We start from the raw sequence: 18,337 nt of genomic DNA on the forward strand, positions 1-18,337 counted from the left end.
TAAAAATCTTGTCACACCATTATCCATAGTAAATTTTTCAGATTCAAAATAAAATAGAGTCGTATTTTGGCTTTAGGTGTTGGAAGAGTCCAAATGTCTCGTGCGGAGCTTCCTGAAATCCGGACTTGAAGATGTGAATGAGAAGGAGTGTCAGATGCTAAAACAGCTGTGGAGTTCTTCCAAAGGACTGGATTCATTATTCAGCTACTTGCAAGACAAAATTTATGAAGTCTGATATCTTGGCCTAACTTAAAGAGAAATTGCTCCAGTTGTGACCAGAGTCAGACATGACCATGTTTGAGAAGCAGAGGCAATGCATCAGTGAGGAATTTGTGACCGTGATCCCAATGCCTGTGGCTGTGTGAGCTACACAGCTGCTTGTAGCCGGTTTGATTTTGTGTAACCAAGACGTGGGCAGGCGTTCAGTGCACGTAACCTGTGCAGAGGCTGCATCTTTCACATTGCTCACCCACATCCAACTCTACATTCCATGTGCTGAGAAGCACCACTGAGGCCCAGCAAGGCTCACCCACCTGTAAGGGTTTATTTTGTCTGTCCTTTTTAACTTATTCTTGCTGTTGCAGCATATCTGGGCTGACACAGAAGGCTCAGTCTAAAATCCGGGTCAGCATGACCTTTTGTAGACCCAAAAACCATATGTTAGAAATATGTTAATTATTTTTTTCTAAGTTCTAACAGTTTAATGAAAAAATCTGATAATTTATATGTATAATATGTAAAGTTAGTTTACAAAAACTACTAGAATTTTTTTCTTTGTTAAATTTATTTAACTTATTTATTTTGTGTTCATATTCAACTGTTTATTGATCACAGATCTTATTTTCATATTTCCCTTTTGATGAATTAAAGGCATCACATGAGAATGCAAACACATTTTTAGCAGCAACCTGAGTAGAAAAATAAAGAATATATAAAAAACCCACAGAATGTTGTGGGCAGTAAATGAAACAGCCACGTGCATGCTCCTCTATGTGTAAAATTGTACAAAAAAAATGTATGAAAACAGATTAATTCACCACGGTTAAGAGAAAAAAAGTGGGTTCTGACACAGTGAGTCCCCCTTAGGTCTCTCTTCACTTTCTGCCTTCTTGAGGAGCACTGAAGGGCTTGCCAACTAGATGCTTTATTTAAGTTTACTATATTCCTGTTAGCCGGATATCAGTAACAGGGTGAATGGTGCCGTTCCGTGGCATCGTACTGTTTTTCAGGTTTAAACACCCCTTTTGGTCTGAAGTCTAAAAGCAAATCCTTATGAGCCTTAGTCTAGTTGCCTGATTCCTCAGGTGTGAGATAATTTCTGCTCTGGAGGCCTTTGGGTGTGGGCCAGCAGTTTATACAAGGTGCTAGGCATTGAACTCAGTGGAGGCAGAGGTTTTGCTTTGCTTTTCCCAGCTCTCCACCTGGCCACCCCAACCACATGTTACAAGAAGTTACGGCTATCCATAAAAGCAGTCCACAATAAACAAGGAAAATCCAATCTGCTCTTTCTGAATGTGATCCTAGTACTGTTCAGTGACACTGACTGACTTCTGAACACTGGATCTCTCTCGGTTCTTTCCTGCTATGGGCAGTTGTGTGGAAAGGACAGGAGCATGCTCTGAGACTTCACCTGCCATTAGAGTACGCCCAAATTGAAACCTCTTGAAGCAGAAGCTTTGCACATTTGTTTGCTTTGTAATTTGTGCACTTGCTCTCCATCCTTGAGCTCAGTGACTTACTATGATTTAAACCTCTGCAAATGAGGCTGCTCAGCTTTCTCCCTCTTAGAATTTCCATAAAGAGTTTCAACAAAGCCTTTGTAAAGTTAATGAACAGGTGATTACAGTAAACAGTAGCCTTCAACATATTAATGTAACATTTCTTTTTCCAAAAATAATTAGAAGTGCTGTCTTTATGCCCTAATTGTACTGAATTTTAAGGAAATCATTACCCTAAATGCAGAAGTTCTTATGGAAATCCTTCATTAAAAAGACAGAATCTGCCTTCTAATTAGCCTCTTTAAAATGTTTTTAAAAGAAACTTATTGAAACCATTAGCTTATTTAAAATGACTGAAAGAGAACTCTTTCAATAACTGTTTGAAGTGATGGATGCACCACTTGTTTTATACGAACCCTCGCTTTTGTCCACAACAAAGGGGGCTCGAGGCCCCGAGCCCCTGGTGGGGCAGGTGCACATGGAAAAAGAGGAATCACCCAAGTGAAAACCACTCACACACACGAGTTTGCACAATCAGGCCTCCAGCATTCACCTTCAGAAAAAGAAAAAAGCCAATGGAAAATACCACAATTCCTCAATTTCCTTTATTTCCTTTATTCCCGTCCAGAGAGCCATAACTCCTAATCATGTGTTAATAAGATATTAGGAAGTTTATTTCCATACTATGCTTACTTTTTGTAGATAAATATAGCAAGATTGCTCAGCAATGTGAAGGAATGCGTTCTGAACGAGATTTGCAAAGAGAAGAATCTTACGTTGTTGGATCTTTTAAACTGCACCATTTCATCTGAATTTTCAGATATCTGTATCTTAGCATTTTTTATGACAAAGGAATGGTTGAAATACATTTTCTATAATTATTTTTCCATTAAAGCAAGCGCTAACCATAGTTAACATTTTTAATTATTCATATCTATACAGTTACAATCTAGTTTTCATGGAATCTATTTTCCCGTCAAAAAAAGAGTAATAACAATGTTGAAAGCTTCTTTTCCAGTATTTAAATATCAGAATCTGAGTTTTCTCTTGTGTTTCTATCCTTACTAGGTATTCAGATATCTAGATGTACTGTACATATTAGTCTGGGTACCTTTACTAATATTCACAGTATTTAAGATTAAAAATGCAATTTGTTGTTTAAGTATGTTATTTTATTCTTGTGTAAATTGTTTTGTACAATCTTTAAAAATCTACAGTTTTGCATTTGTAGAAATTAAAGGTAAGCAATTTATTTTGTGTTGTCCTGCATGTATATTTTTGCTGTAGATAAGTGTTGCTTAGTTTACTATTTCAGTACATTTCTGTTTAAATAAATAAGCTTACAAACTTTAATACAGTATATATTTTCAAAATATAAACTTTTATATTTCTGTGGTAGGTTAGGGTATGCGTTTTAGGCAATCTTTTTCACTACTATGAACTGTTCTTTTAATCTATAATATAATGGTTTTGTGCCAATAGTTTTTCATTAGAACGAAATGCTCTTTTAATGTTAGGGATGAACAGACAATTTTGGTTGGGGTTTGTTTTATTTTTGGTTTTGGGTTTTTTAATTATTTTGCCAGCCTTTACAGTTTTAAATATAATTTATAAATGTATTGCATTTGTGAATAAGCCTTACCATTAGGTACAAGAAATCTTTAAAGCTGCATAATTGCTTATGTAGCACTAAGGACTTCCCCAAATAATTGCTGTAAGAAAGTTAGCAAATCAGAGTACAGGGCCTTAAGTTTTTCTTGTGAAAAGGATAATACGGGTTGTTTCTTTTGAACAACATAGGTAGACTTGTCAGCATGGGCTTTGTTATATATAAACTGTGCATTTGTGCTCCCAACCATGGTAGTTTAATCTCAGGCTTTGTGTGGCTGGGTCTATAAAAGTCAAATCTGGCTAAAGCCAGCACTCTTTAGGAGACACTAAAGAAGTTTACATAAGAGACTTATAGACAATCTTATCATAGTACATTTGGGTACTCGCTATCCTCGATGTGTTATCTGTGTCTGCCCAATTAACCGTATGTTTTAAGCCATATTAAATCTCTTTACTGCTATTTTAAATACTACACTGAAAGTCATTCACTAGCTTGCTTGCTCACAGACAGGATTTCGATTTTTAGTGAATAAAAATGTTATGCCTTCCATAAAATACAAAGGACCAAAGAATTGCATTGTTCTAACGAAGCATTAGTTCCTTTGCCAGTGAACTAGTTTGACATTTGTTCTGAAGATCAAACAGTCTTTTTCTGCTTCAAACACTGCGTCCTCATCCATGTCAGGTGTAAGGGGGAAAGATGTATCCACTGAGCTATTGGGAAAGGAGTGATGTTCAGCTGGGATGGCATGTCTATTGGTAAGGCTTATTACCAAACCTCTGAGATGAAGCAAAGAACCAAAAATTCACAAGTTATGTCAATGTAAATTTATTTTCAGAACTTGCACAAATAATTAATTGTAGAACTTTGCAAATTAGGCCCTTAAGTTATTTTGTCAGAATGCCATGGAACAGACTAAAACAGTTTCTAATATTTGTAATGATGAGTACATATTATAATATTATAAGGGTACAGGCACCCCTATATCACAGTGTTGTAAATATTTTCTGAAACTGGTACAGTACTGAGGGACTTGTATCTTCTGATATATCAAATATTGACTGTCTAGATCAAATTGTACACAATTTATTTGTTGATGGTCCTGTAACTAGTGTATGGACACATTTCTGGGTGCCTTAGAAGTTGTATTTTTCATGTGTGTTAATATGCAGTATTTATACATTGTGAGAAGCTGCTTTGAATAAAAACATTGAAACTTCATTTCAATGCAGTGATTTTCAGTTTTACATAATCAGAACAAACGTGGTAAGTGGTAGCCATGATATATGGTAATATTATTCACAGGCTCCTGCCTTTCCAAAGGGACCAGGCACACAGCACGCTTTTCCAAGGATTTTTTTTTTTTTTTTTTTTTTTTCAAATGGCAAAACCCAGGGCACTAAGAGATGCTGCACTGAGAACTCTCTGAAATCAGTTATGATCCATTTCAATTACCATTTCTTGATCAAGTCCAAGAAATCCACCAAGAACTGTCTCACAAAAGCACTTCTAGGAACCCCATTATCACTTCCACTATTTGACATGTACATTACCTAAAGCATTCCTACCCAGAACCAGCTGCTCCAGGAAGGATTTTAGCTCCACATCAGGAAATTTGATTTGGAAGTGGTGTTTGCCAGGAGGACCAAGATTCAGCCCAGCTCTAACCTGGTGCAGGAGAAGATGGATCAGCCTGTGGGCCCCCACATGGCTCCAGACAACATTCTTGCTAGGGGCTCTTGTGTACCAGGGGATGCTTTGCCCATAGCATCCACAAATGATATTTCCAATCATGTATCTCCTGTCATTAGAAGAGTAACTGTAAATTACTTCTGCCTGGGGCAGAAAAGGAAGGATATTTTTACAGAGAGCCAGGGTAAGCCAACCCAGCTATATAACAAGGTCTGAAAAAATGACCTACACTTCACTCAAAGGAAACAATTATGTTCTAGCAATTATATTGGTTGGCTTTAAACTGACAGACACTGTTAGTAAAAACCATGGTCAGCTATTTGGAGCAGAGGATTGAGCAATCTAGTCTTGCTTCACTATCAACAAATCCAATTATTTATTAAGGCGACTCTTGTCAGGAATTAACTTTTTGTAGCATCCAATGGACTGTGAGCAACATGCACATGATGAACCGGTGCAACACTTTTCCTGTCTAACAGTTTTACTGATAAGTTTGGTTTAGTTTTGACACAAATTATCAACATGTAAATTTCATTTTAAATAACTCATTTTTAAAAGAAATCAAAAATTCTTTAAAATTAAAAACCTCATCCAAATATGTGGGGGGGAGCTTTTTCAAATGTCAGTCCTTGTTGTGGCAACTTAATACACAAATTACAAGAAGGAGCAACCTGTTAAGTAAATATAAAGAAGTAATTGTATGTATAAAAGAACAGGAAAGTATTAATCCTAATTAAGGTATAAAAACAGGTCAAAGCTCTGCATACACTAAGATGTGCCACTCTTCATTTTGAATAACAGAAACAATATTGCATATGGCAAGAACAAGGAGAGGTTCTGAAAGCAAATGAAAGCATGTGAAAAATAACAGAAAGACAATTTTAAACACTGGGGGAGTTCAAAGCAAAACAATTGTCAGAAGTTGGACTAGGGGACAATCTACTTGCAAAGGAAAAAGTTAGGTTTGATTCTGGACATATTAACTTCAGGAATTCACCCCTCCTTGGGTGTCTTTTTTGTCATGAAACCCCCTCAGAAGTAAAATTTAATCAAACATAATGCATCTCTTCATAACTCTGATTTAACCTAAAACCAATCTCCAGTCATGGCGTGGAGAGTTTCAGATTACTAAGAAAGCCAGACTAACAGCCCCCTCTAGAATTCAAACCATTTGAACTTTGTTAGCACCACTTTGCTTTAATTTATACTCTTTCCTTGGTTTTACAAATTTGCTCATGACAGATGTATAATAAAAATACAACTGTTAAAAACTTTGTTAAATTCCAATTATTAAGTCTGTCTGGTGTGACTCAGTAATTTTCATCTGGAACAGTTAAGAGTACTATGGGAGAAAGAAGGCAATTTTCATTTTGAGAAAATAAAACCTTTTGTATTTAGTAACTTTAAAAATTGTTGGACTGTAATACCTTTCCTTATCACTTCATGACACTGGTATCACTTGAACAAACCCTATGGATCCAAGTCAAGAGCCACCAGCATTAATGGAGATCCTCCTCCTGACTTCACTTGCTTCTAAAGAAACCTCAGTGGCTGACAGATAGCACAGCAAACTCCTTCACAGTAATAGTACAAAAAATATCTTGTAGCCATCTCTTCAAAAGATGAAGTGCTTGATGAGAAACATTATTAGCTTTGGAGGAAGGGTTCCATTACTTCAAAATTTAACAGCAGTGTCTATGAAATTTTGTATGGATTTCAACATTTTCAATGTTATTGCTAACTCCTGTTAGTAGAAAGTCATGCCCTGCTGTGTTTTAACCTTCCTCAACTCTTCAGTCACATTTATCAGCTTGAATTCTGGATGACTGTATAACACATCTGTGAAACTGATTTTATACATTGGTCATAGACAGAAATATATTGGTGAACAGCTGTAAAGAGAAAAGTGAAAATGCTCTTTGCAACCAGGAGTCATGTTTGAAACAAGGGCTGTTGAACTGCTGCTGCTTCCTAAGATGAAATAAAAAGCTTCATCTAACAATTGAGTTTCTAGAATGAAAAATTATTTAAACACTAAGCAGCAATCTTGACTCTTTAGAACTGAGTTAATTACTATCATCTAGAAATAAGTCATTCACAGTCATCCAGAAATGTGTTTCTGATGTGTCTGTAAATAAGTATTACACTATCTATTACTCCAACAAGATCAGCAATTTCCTACTGCTGTCCTTCCAGATGCCTGCTTACTCCATATGCTGCCCACCAGGCTCTGGGGTATTCACTTTCATTAAATGAATACAGGAGTTCACATAAAACTCTTCCCATGTCTAATTATTCAAGATCTACATTATTTTAGCCTCTCATTTGTTTATTTTGTATGCAGCTGCAGCAACTTTGTCAGGGGCTCAGACTCTGACAAACAACTCCCTTCAAGTCTACCTTTTGCCCATTAAATTCAAAATGAGCAACAACTTCAAACTCCCGATGGCTGCGCTGCTGAGGGATGCTCCTGCTCCAAAGGTCAGATGAGCACAGCTTTGATGGCTGGCAGCAGCATCCCACTGGTTGGACTGTGGACTCCAGAGTTTCCCTTTATTTCTGAGAGCAAGCCTTACTGAGATCAGGGGTCCAGCCCTGTGTTTTCAGGTAATGACCTTTCATCACTCCTTTGCATAGGGCTGCCCCTGGAATGAGGTCTGAAGCCATGTAATTTATTAACTATAAAGAACCCATAAGCTCCTTATGCCCAGGGCTAGGGCATCTGACAAAAGCCCCAGACATGGTGCTGAGAACACCCCCAGCACCTGCCTTCATCAGACCAGAAAAACGGCACATCTTATTCTTCACACATTTACATGTAGCAGGATGAAGCAGACTTATTTTCCTGGATGCTAATGTGATGCCAGCTGGAAAGGAATATCCCAAAGCACGTTAGACCTGGTAGGACTCATCTTCCATACATGGCTGTAACTAGTTAGAACACAAAGACACTGTCTCAGTCTAAATGATGCTTTTAAAGTAAATGCTTTTCATCTGAAAATATATTCAAAGATTAAAACTGAGCTTTAAAGGAACAGTCTGCAATGTGGCTGATTTGAAAGGCTAAAACTTTTCCCAACCATTTCAAGTATGAGAAAATTCAACAGCTCTCCATTTGTGATTCAAGCACTTGGTAAACACACTCCACAACTGTACCATGGCTGTGTGCCAATGAAATGGTGAGTCAGCAGGCAGGGGAGGGAATCAAGTGTCAAGAATGCATTTAACCCTCACTCAGAGAACATTCTTCTTACTAACAGAATGAAAGCACACCATAAAAATGAAAAAAATTACTAGAACTTTTAAACCACTAATACAAGCAACTATTATCTCAATTTTCTCCCAACTTTACAGAATTTCTCAAATTTTAAATTAGGACAAACACTTAAGAAAACAGCAAACTGATGAGAAGTATGTTCATGAACACATATCAGTGCAGTCCTAAAATCTTTACTCTGACCAAAATCCCAGTGATAACTCTGCCAAGACAGAGCTGAAGGGTTTCATGAGAGTATTAGAATTGGTAATATTTAATATTTGCTCTGATATAAAAAGGAGTACGTTTTCCTAATGAAAATACAGTTCAACTCATCTGTCCTATTCCCAAAGGAGCATCTGTGCACACTGTTTTGCTTCATAGTGTTCTTGTGGAGTGGATGATGAAATCACGAAATTTCCTAGATCATTTTTAAATTAACCCACCGTAAAAAAATTCCCCACTGAAGCATCGCTGTGCACGATCACTCTAAATACTCTATTCAGGATGGAAAAAGAGCATAAAAAAGTGAGGATTAAAAAAAAACATTTGAAAGAGTACTCAATCATCCACCTGAAGATTTGAACACTCATTTAGAAGGTTGTTAAACACTGCCAAACCTGAATGACAGCATTTTATACCTACTTTCTTACTCACTCTTCACAGGTGTAAATAACCACATTGGACACCTGGGGAGGAGGGGAAAGGAAGGGGGAGAAAAGAGACCAGTTATTACCTTCAGAGTGTTAGTTAAGAGTGATTATAGACCAGCTGTGAATTTACAGCTTGCCCCCATTAGGGAACAGACAATTTCCAGTTAAGATTGAAGACAGCCAGCTCACACTGCTTGAGCCTACAAATGCCTACACAAAGCAGCTTTTTTACACATCTGGCCCCACTGACCTCCATGGCCTGAGCCATCTCCTCCAGGAACTCAACTCACAGCCAGTATCATCCATTTACTGTGTTTGTCCTGCCTTGACTAAGCCTGGGCTGTGAAATGGCAAAGAATTAGTTTGTATAGACACCTAGTATGTCCAGGGTGGAAATACAGTAGGGATCCATTCTGAGATCTGTGAAAGTCTTTTCTCCCATTTAATGCCCCTCATAAAGATTGTCAAAATTTAGACAAAACCATCACTTATGGCACTAAGAGACAAGGCCTGACAAACCTTCCTGGAGTGATCAGAAATACTTTCCCCCCATCCTTCAGCTCTTTCTGAAGATGTTAACAACTGTAGCAGGGGCTGCAGATTACACAGAAACATCTGAACCAAAGAAGATAAATTAGAGCTGACTATGAGCTCACATGGTTAACCAGAATCTAGGACACTTAAAAGATGGCAATGTCCCATGGAAGAACACAGCAGCAGGAAGGAGATTTTCTCTTCAAACACCACATTCCCCTCCATCATCTTATGGACTGGAAATACAGAACTGTGACCAAAGAAAAATTTTATGAGAAACCAATGTCACTCACTTTGAAGAATTCTGCCATGGGTTGCACTTGACCTACAGAAGTGTGAGAAGAGAACCAAGTTCTGCAGAATTTCAGTTTAGGAAGAAAATTCCCTATGCATGCTGCTAAATTCCTGCTGAGATTCTGAAAGAAAGAGAAATGTAAAAGATTGTCAGTGTGCAGTATTAAGCTTGCAGTTTATGGAAGAAAATCAAGACACATCTTTCTTATATGCAGAAGGCTCTAAGTAATCTTCCATCATTATAACAACACTAATTCCCAGAAATCCCACAGAGCTCCAGAGCTCTCTAGAGCACTATTTTATATACCCAGCACTCCTCCATTAAAAATTATCTTTTAAGAAAAGACATTTAAAAATAGGAAATTCTTTCACTTTCCTCCCAAACCCAAAACTTCTTTGTTTTCTTTGTGTACCTTCCTGGGAAATTACAACACCTCCATTCCATTTTACACTGTCTGGAACTACAAAACACACCAGGACAGCCAGAGAGCAAAGGAAATGATACATGTAGGGACACTACAAGAATAACACAATTGTTGATTTAGCACCAGCAATACCTGAACACTTTTGAGTTTGGAGGCTTATTGTATGAAGGCTCTTCACCCAGATAATGTGAAAAATTGTTGAGAATTTTATTTATATAATTATCAATTTTTTTGCAGAAAGCATTGGCAGATACTATTTTAAATAATTTCAGATACTCAGCACTAAATAAGTGGCTCACTTTCAAGAACCAACCAAGAAAAAACATTCCACAGAATGTCATATATTCCTTCAAAAGGAGAGTTACATTTCATTAGCATGGATGCTTAAGTGGAATAAGTCTCAGTGTGGGGACTGTTTTCAGCAATAGTTGGTAATTAAGTAGTAAAGTACTAATAAAATGTTTAGGCAGGTTGCATTTAAATAGAAGTATAATGATATGTAATTACTAAAAAAGAGTGCCAAAAGCATTCTGCAACAGACCACATTCAGTTTTCATGCACTGTGCAAATCCATTTGAAAACAGAAAGGATTCCAATGTCCACTGTACAGTGGCCAGGACACAGGCAAGCTGTGAAATTTCCACTCTCAGTCACAGAGGAGAACCTTTTACTTAAAAGCACACTCTAAGTTTCTCTCACAGAAGCTACAGAAATTAAAAGAAAATATTCTTAACACATACAGGAACAAATAAGCACGCAGTAGCAGTGAGGCCAGCAGCTCTTCTGCAGGGTCATAATAAAAAACCACCAGGAAAACAAGGAAGAGCCTGTGAGGAAGGATAATACTCACTGACTTCACCACGGGGGACACAGCAGGAACCTGTCCCTGCAGGACTTGCTTAAGGGTGAGGCATTCAATTCAAAAGTAAACTTGGTGGAGAATGTACCAAAATGTTCTGCAGCAGCAAGGTATGGGGAGATAAGTATAATTCTTCATGGGAAAGCAAAAAGGGCAGTAGACAAAAGGAACTTGGCACAGCCAGGATGAATTTTAACCAAAAGAAAATGAAAATATTTAGAACTTAAAAATGTGTCAATGAAGATAAAGGCTCAATGGAAAAAAAATGCATAAGGGTAAAGCTGAAATGCATAAAATTGCCACCATTGCAGAGATTCAATAAAAATACTGCAGAGACAAATGTTTATTTTTTAGATATAATTTATACTATTATCTCCAGAAGATAAAAACCAGTAACACCAAGTACAGAGGTATTTTGATTTTCTAACAACTCCTCTTATGATGATAGTAGTTCTCAACCTGTGATATAAATGTAGTAAGTAGCTGACAGTCTAGTAGGTCCCAAAATTGTTTGCAGAATCTTTATATTCTTTATAGATCTTTGTATTTCTCCATAATAGCCATTAGTGTCTTTTAGACTAACTAATGACAGGCTGCCATGAACACAGGCCTGTTTGTTCTTAAATCAAATCTAAATGTCATTCATATAATTACTATGGTGACAAATAGTTTATACATATGCATAATAATTGTGAACACTTTAATTTTACTGTATATGAAGCTAAAGATTGGCAGGTCCTTCCAACGTAAATTATTTTATGATTTGCAAATTAACAGAGTATATCTCTGCACCACTGACCCCTTCTGACTTCCCAAGGCCAGAGCTGCACTTGTGCTTAAGGTAATCCATGGAATGACATCATGGCAGCAATGGGGCTCCTTCCAAGTCAAAAACCAGACACCTCTTGATGTGATTTTTTTTTCAAAATATGCATCAATAGAAATTAGGTACCAAATCCACAGAGCTGCTTTGAGAACCTGTCCTTTGTGTCTGCCCTGGCAAGCTTTCAGTGTTTTGGCAAAGCCTTTGTTCGCCTAGAGCTGTGCCAATAATCCCTTTTAAAATGCCAAAGTGCTTGCTTTTGTAAGCACTGCCTGACTCCAGCATGACCAGTGAGCATGTGCTTTCACAGTCATATTCTTAATATGTCCAGGTGTTTAAAAACATTTTTTCTTGATCACAAACCTCCCTATCACCTCTCAAGAAACAGAGGTAGGCTAAAATACTGGATTTAGAGGTATTTGGGTTATATTTGCCTTTGTATTATTTGCAGATGATCTACAAAAAGACTAAACCATTGGTCTGCTTTTGTTGTTTGTTTTTTTTTCAATTAAAGCAGCTGACCATAGGTTATATGCATGAAAATAACTACCTTTTTAAAACTGGAAGAAGCTCTTGCTCATTTTACCAGAATGGTTCATTTTTTAGAGCTTCAAATCTTACAACTAGAAAAAATAGGTCATCTTCAACTGATATAAAAAGACTTACAACCAAGCAAGTACAAAATGCTGAACCCACATGCTTGGGGTGAGGCTCTCACCCTGTAAGTTAACTAATGCACTAAAATATTCTCATTTCTATTCTTCAAGACCTCCCAATTTTCCCTGTGTATAATCTGTGCTTTGAACATTAAGAAAGATGACATTTATATTAAGGGAGTACGATATTCAACGGGTTAATGTTCTACTTTGTGAACAGATTACCAAGAAAGAACCTTCCCTTGTTATAAAAGGCATTTCTGTTCTGTGGATTCAGAAAGCTGATTTCACCATGTAACTGAGTCATCAAGGAAACTGCTGAGCAGCACCAGCCAAGAAATAAAGATCAGGTTGCATCTACTGCTGCTCAATCCTGCACCTTTTTTTGCTCAAACCCATTTGTACACAGTCACCTCAATCTCTTTAGAATTCCCCTTCTACAGCAGTTTGGTTTCCAGATGTGATAATCCACAAAGTGACACTGCTGTAGCACAACAGGAACTTCATTCCCACCCTCCCAGACAAGTGTCCTGACCCATAAATCCCAACACTGTGTTTGCTGTCTCCCACTGATCTACAGAATTAAGAATTATAAAACTGAACAGAAAGTGGACAAATTCACTGGTTCCAAATGTGGCAGTAAGGTGAATCAGTAACACCTAAATTCTTCTCCCTTTTCTTTCCCAGTCTGTGATGTTGGCAGACATGGTATTAAGGGACACACGTATGTGGTGGACTTGGGAATTTGGTGTTATGGTTAGACTCAAGGGTCTTTTCAAACCTAAATTATTTTATGATTCTATTACAATAGAGATGGGATCCTAAACCCAGATTTGTCTCTGTTGCCAAGATGCTGTGGTAACACAGACAAAGATAGTTCCTGTCCAAGGAGGAGGAAAATTCACCATCAGAAATACAGTTATAAATACAGATACATGGAAATTTGATATTGACTTTGCTGCACTAAAATCAATAAGAGATTTTTCACCGACTTGAATGGATCAAGCCCACAGATGGGAGATCCGCCAGCTTTGCTCATCAGCCTCTACTAGCCTTTGTACAGTCTCATTTATTACAATCATCACATTAGAGGGAGGTCTTTAAGATCAATACAAAAGAGAAACAGACACAGTAGGTTTGTATGAAATGTAAAAATGGGGTTTGAAGATGGGGATCAAGAGACAATGAGACAACAGACAAGCAGGAAATAGCACAGGTTAGCAGGTGATACAAATCGTTACAACTCCAAGAGAACTGTGAAACATCTTCATGAATACAGGGCTTGGAAACTAGCAGGGAAAAGCACAAGGAATGAAGTAGTTGAAAATAGGGCTTTACTCCAAGAAAAGAGGATGGTCGAGTGCATTTTTATATAAAGGTGATTAGGGGAAATAAAATTATTCTCTCAAAATCGGGACTTGGAATTACTCAATGGATTTGTTGTCACCCTGCACAGTGGAAGGCATCGGGTAAGAAGGCTTTTAGTGATTTGAAGGGAAGTAGGGACTAGTCTGAACATGAGGGACAGAGTAATCCACTGACTGATTCACACAGGATTTTGAAGTCTGAAGCAGCAATTGTTAAAATAACCACAGAAATTTAAAAACACCAAAAATTGAGTGTTCTCAAAGTGCACAATTAAATTAATAAGCAAATGAGCTGTTAGTGGGTATCACATGATTGATTTTTGAGTTCACTGCTATGAAGATTTGATTCAGAAAACATAAAGATACTTCCACTGTGACTGACAGCAAGACAAATGAATTAGGGACTGCCAGCCAAAGAGTTTATTTTATCTCAAGAGAAGGGTTGCTTACTCATCTCTAGTCAACAGCCCCTTTTAAACATACTGGAAGTAATTTTAAAACCCCAAGGAATGATGGAATTTACATGATTTGTGAGGGTGGAAGACTGTGAAGTTTTCCTACATGACCAGTTATTTTCCAGAAAAATATCAGATGCTCTATCATCATATTTATGATATTTCCCCCAAATTAAGCTCTAGCCAATACAGTTAGACTCATCACAGCAGATCAAATTTTCTCTCCCTTTTTTTGCAATGTACAATTGTTGCAATCTGCTGTTTACTTTTCTCATGGTTATATTTCTGAATAAATCAGTGCCTTCAAATAATCAGTTAATACTTCAAATGAAGTTCAAATGAATTCAAATGAATCAGCCAGTTTAGAGAGAGAAAACAAGTAAACAGGTCAAGGTGGTGGGTTTAGCTCTATGAAACCCAGGTTCAATCCTCTGCTCCAGCATGAGGTGCTCCATACATGTGGTGTGATATATAATTGCTTTTGGTATCAGTCTGAAAAATATTTAGGCACTTTCCACTGAAATCCCCTAAACTAGACAATCAGTGAAGAACCCTAGTCCATCAACAGTTTCTTAGAGCTATAGAATGATTTTGGCTGGAAGGGTCCTTAAAGATCATCTCATTCCAACCCTCTGCCGTGGGCAGGGACACTTTCCACTACACCTGGTTGCTCCAAGCCCCATCCCAGATTTCCAGGGATGGGGCAGCCACAGCTTCTCTGGGAAACCTGTGGCAGTGTAGGCACAGTAAAGAATTTCTGAGTAAAGAATTTCTTCCTATCATATAGTGTAAACCTGCCCTTTCAGTTTAAAACCATTGTCCCTTGTCCTGTCACCATCTGCCCACATAAAAAGTCCCAATCTCTCTGCTTTTTATAAGCCCCCTTAAAGGCACTGGAAGGCAGAAGAGACAAATGAGGTCTCCCTGGAGCCATCTCTTCTCTCAGCCCCAGCTCTCAGCCTGTGTCCATGGCAGACAGGCTCCAAGCCCTCTGAGCATCTTCATGCCCTCCTTTGGACCCCTCTAGCAGATCCACATCTTTATTGTGTTGTTTTCCCTTGTATCCAAATTACCACAAATTGTAACTCCAAGTCTGTGATCAGCTGTTTAAATCAAGAGAGACAGCAAAACCATAAGCTTTTAAAAAAGCTCAGATACCAGAGGGGAATGGATATTTTTGTTCTACACATGAATGCCACTCTACACTTGAGTTAAATCTCTCTTTCTGAGTTACTAAGGTTCCTCTAAAAAATAAACATCACACAGACTAACCATTCATCCATCCATGAGATAAACTCAAATTTCCAGCTCCACAGCTAAACAAATGCAAAATAAAGTGACTAAGAAAATAGTCACTGAAGAAGTATATTTGTAAATAAATTAAGCATAGTACATGAATGGTGTCTACAAATCTCTTTTGGAAAGGTCATAACTCCATAAGCACTGAAATCAGTGATACAGCCCAAGCTAATTTCCACAGGTCAGGATGAGAATCTTGAACCCCCTACTGACATCTCAGGCATTTAACCTGTGCTGGATCAGCCCCTCAGCAGACAGCAGGCAGATACTCTCTACAAGAAATCTACCAAGGATACAGAGAAAGAAACACTAAAAAGAAAATGTAGTCCCCAAAGTCCTTTACTATAAAGAGAGACACTATTTGTGGACAAATGAACCTCAGCATTTAGCTCCAATACAAGGCAGAGAACTGCAAGGGAGTACATATTTCCATCTGGGCACAACTCTAATTTTATATTAATAAACTGGCTCTTTTTTGTAAACAGAATCAATATCCTGTTTAAAAGCATTTCTCAGAAGAACAGGAAATTAGAAAATATTAATATTAAATTAATCAAACTTCATGAAATATGGTTCATGTTAATGAATGAATTTATTTTTTGTTTTTTTCAGTATATATACACATGTACACTGAAAATGGTACCCTAAACATATGAGCTATGTGCTCATTTGAGATATGCAAAGCTACATATTTCCTTCTTATTAATTTTGATTTGATTTTGATTAATGAACACTGAGTGCAAATTCTACTTTCAGGGATTAGGAATTATAAATATGATATATTTTTTCAGGATGAATCATAAAGAGTAAGTTTCTTTTTCGTCTTTGGTATTTTTCAGCAATATTGGATATGCCTCTAAAACTAGAAGGGGCAGGGGGAAACTATGCAAGAAAGCTGAAATTTCCTAAAACATCTTATTTTATGACTAGCACACCAAATTCCCATTTCCCTGTCCCTGTCAGGAAATTTCAGAGACTCAAATGTCATCAGCTACATCATTAAAGGCATTCTAGTATATGGCTTGCATTTTTACATAGCTAAGGAATTGCTAAGTTCTCTACAATTTTTCTTTTCCAGAAGGGTTATAGCAGTTCCCAGTTTAGAAGAAATGTATCCAAGACAGAGAGAGAAGGCCCTGGGAAAGAGCAATGAAAGCAGGGACAAGGAGGAAGGCCACAAGAGTGAAATGGGGTGAGGTTTGGGGGAACAAAATGTCCAAAAATATCAGAAATGTGGCTTGGCTTGTGAATCTGATGAATATTAAAAGCACTCAGAAATTATTTGGTCTGAATGTGGATATGAGGTATGGGGATAAGAGAGGAAAAGACAGATTTTGCAATCTTTCTCAAAATCTAAAATCATAAATCATCTTTAAGATTTAAAAAAAAAAAAAAACTGCTGAAAAGAAATTAGTTTGTAAAGCAGGCTTACTGTGCAAGTCTAAATTCAACCATAGCATTCATTACCAAGCACACTTTAAAACACATCACACCCAGGGAAGATTGGTTACTTACTCCATCCAGGCTGTCTTTCTAGATCTCAAAACTTTGCTTCCTTGCTTCATCAAGCAATTTTAACTTTCAAACTGAAGAGTTGCAGGGGCTTTGACCTATGAAGTTACATTCGAGCAGAACATACCTGAAAATATCAAGTGCATAAACCAAAGACCATATTGACAATCACTTGCAAGATTGGTGTTTTATTTACTGAGCCTTTTTCCTTTTGTGTCTGCACATTCACAAACAGGAACTTTTTATGATGTCTACTGGGACCCCAGTGTGAGAGTTCACTGTGATGCCTTTGAAGCAGTAAGTAAACATTTTTAACTGTGTGTGTGCCAGATTAGCTGGGAACTTCCCATGTCCTGTCCTGCAGCTGAGTCACTGCTGACTGCCCCTGAGTGTGGATTCCACAGGCTGGTGAGTGGGAGAGAGATACAACAGTTCCCTGAATTACTCACTCATCCCAACACACATTTTGTCTTTTATCACAACGTACAGAATTCACTCAGGGGAATGGAAGTAAAGCTATTCACAGTCTTCAACATTTCTACCCTTCCACTAACATATTTCATCAACTTCCAAACATCCCCTTCTCTCTGTTATTCTTAAAATGTTCAGGTGTTCATACCACCAAAGCTGGAGATATACATCCTCAAAACTGGGCACATGAATCTCTGAGTTGTAGTTTGCAGCTCCTGACTTATACACACAAGTTAAAATGTCCACAAATAAAAACACAGTGACTCCAGATGCTCAACTGCACATATTTGCACATTTAGCAAAAGCAAAGGCAATTTGTACTAGAAAAGGGTAACACAAACTACACTCTGCTTTAAATATACTGCAAATGAAACCACAGATCATGGCCAGTGTTCTTTTCTATTGTGCTGTATCTCTCATTAGTGTTTTAAAATAAACACTAAATAGTAATTGCTTAATGTACCTTAAACATGTCTTTGGGAGGCTCTGTGGACAGCTGCAGAAAGTCACAAGTCTCACAATATACTCAATATACATTTGAAATATTAACTTCTGTTAAAATATCATTATTTTCTATTGTTACCTCTGTGAACAATAATTGCCAAAGGATATTTGTATAGAAAAATTCACTCTCCTGTGTCGCTGATTAAGGCTTCAATACAGCTCCTCAATCCATGCAATATAATGCCCACAGATACACTGTATTTTTTT

The 18,337-nt window shown here is 37.5% G+C and overlaps 1 protein-coding gene across 3 annotated transcripts in view; it reads left to right on the forward strand.

Annotated features, from left to right (window-relative positions):
- CDYL2 (chromodomain Y like 2) overlaps positions 1–4,551 on the forward strand; it is a 59,587-nt gene extending 55,036 nt beyond the window's left edge. For all 3 annotated transcript variants that reach the window (XM_086847547.1, XM_023934548.2, XM_086847548.1), the window contains exon 7: positions 77–4,551. In XM_086847547.1, the coding sequence (XP_086703673.1) occupies positions 77–235 (159 nt within the window). In that variant the 3' untranslated portion in view covers positions 236–4,551. The remainder of the gene's footprint in view (positions 1–76) is intronic.
- The last annotated feature ends 13,786 nt before the right edge of the window (positions 4,552–18,337 follow it).

This window comes from Cyanistes caeruleus, chromosome 12, assembly GCF_971803275.1.
Source record: "Cyanistes caeruleus chromosome 12, bCyaCae1.hap1.1, whole genome shotgun sequence".
NCBI classification, from domain to species: Eukaryota; Metazoa; Chordata; class Aves; order Passeriformes; family Paridae; genus Cyanistes; species Cyanistes caeruleus.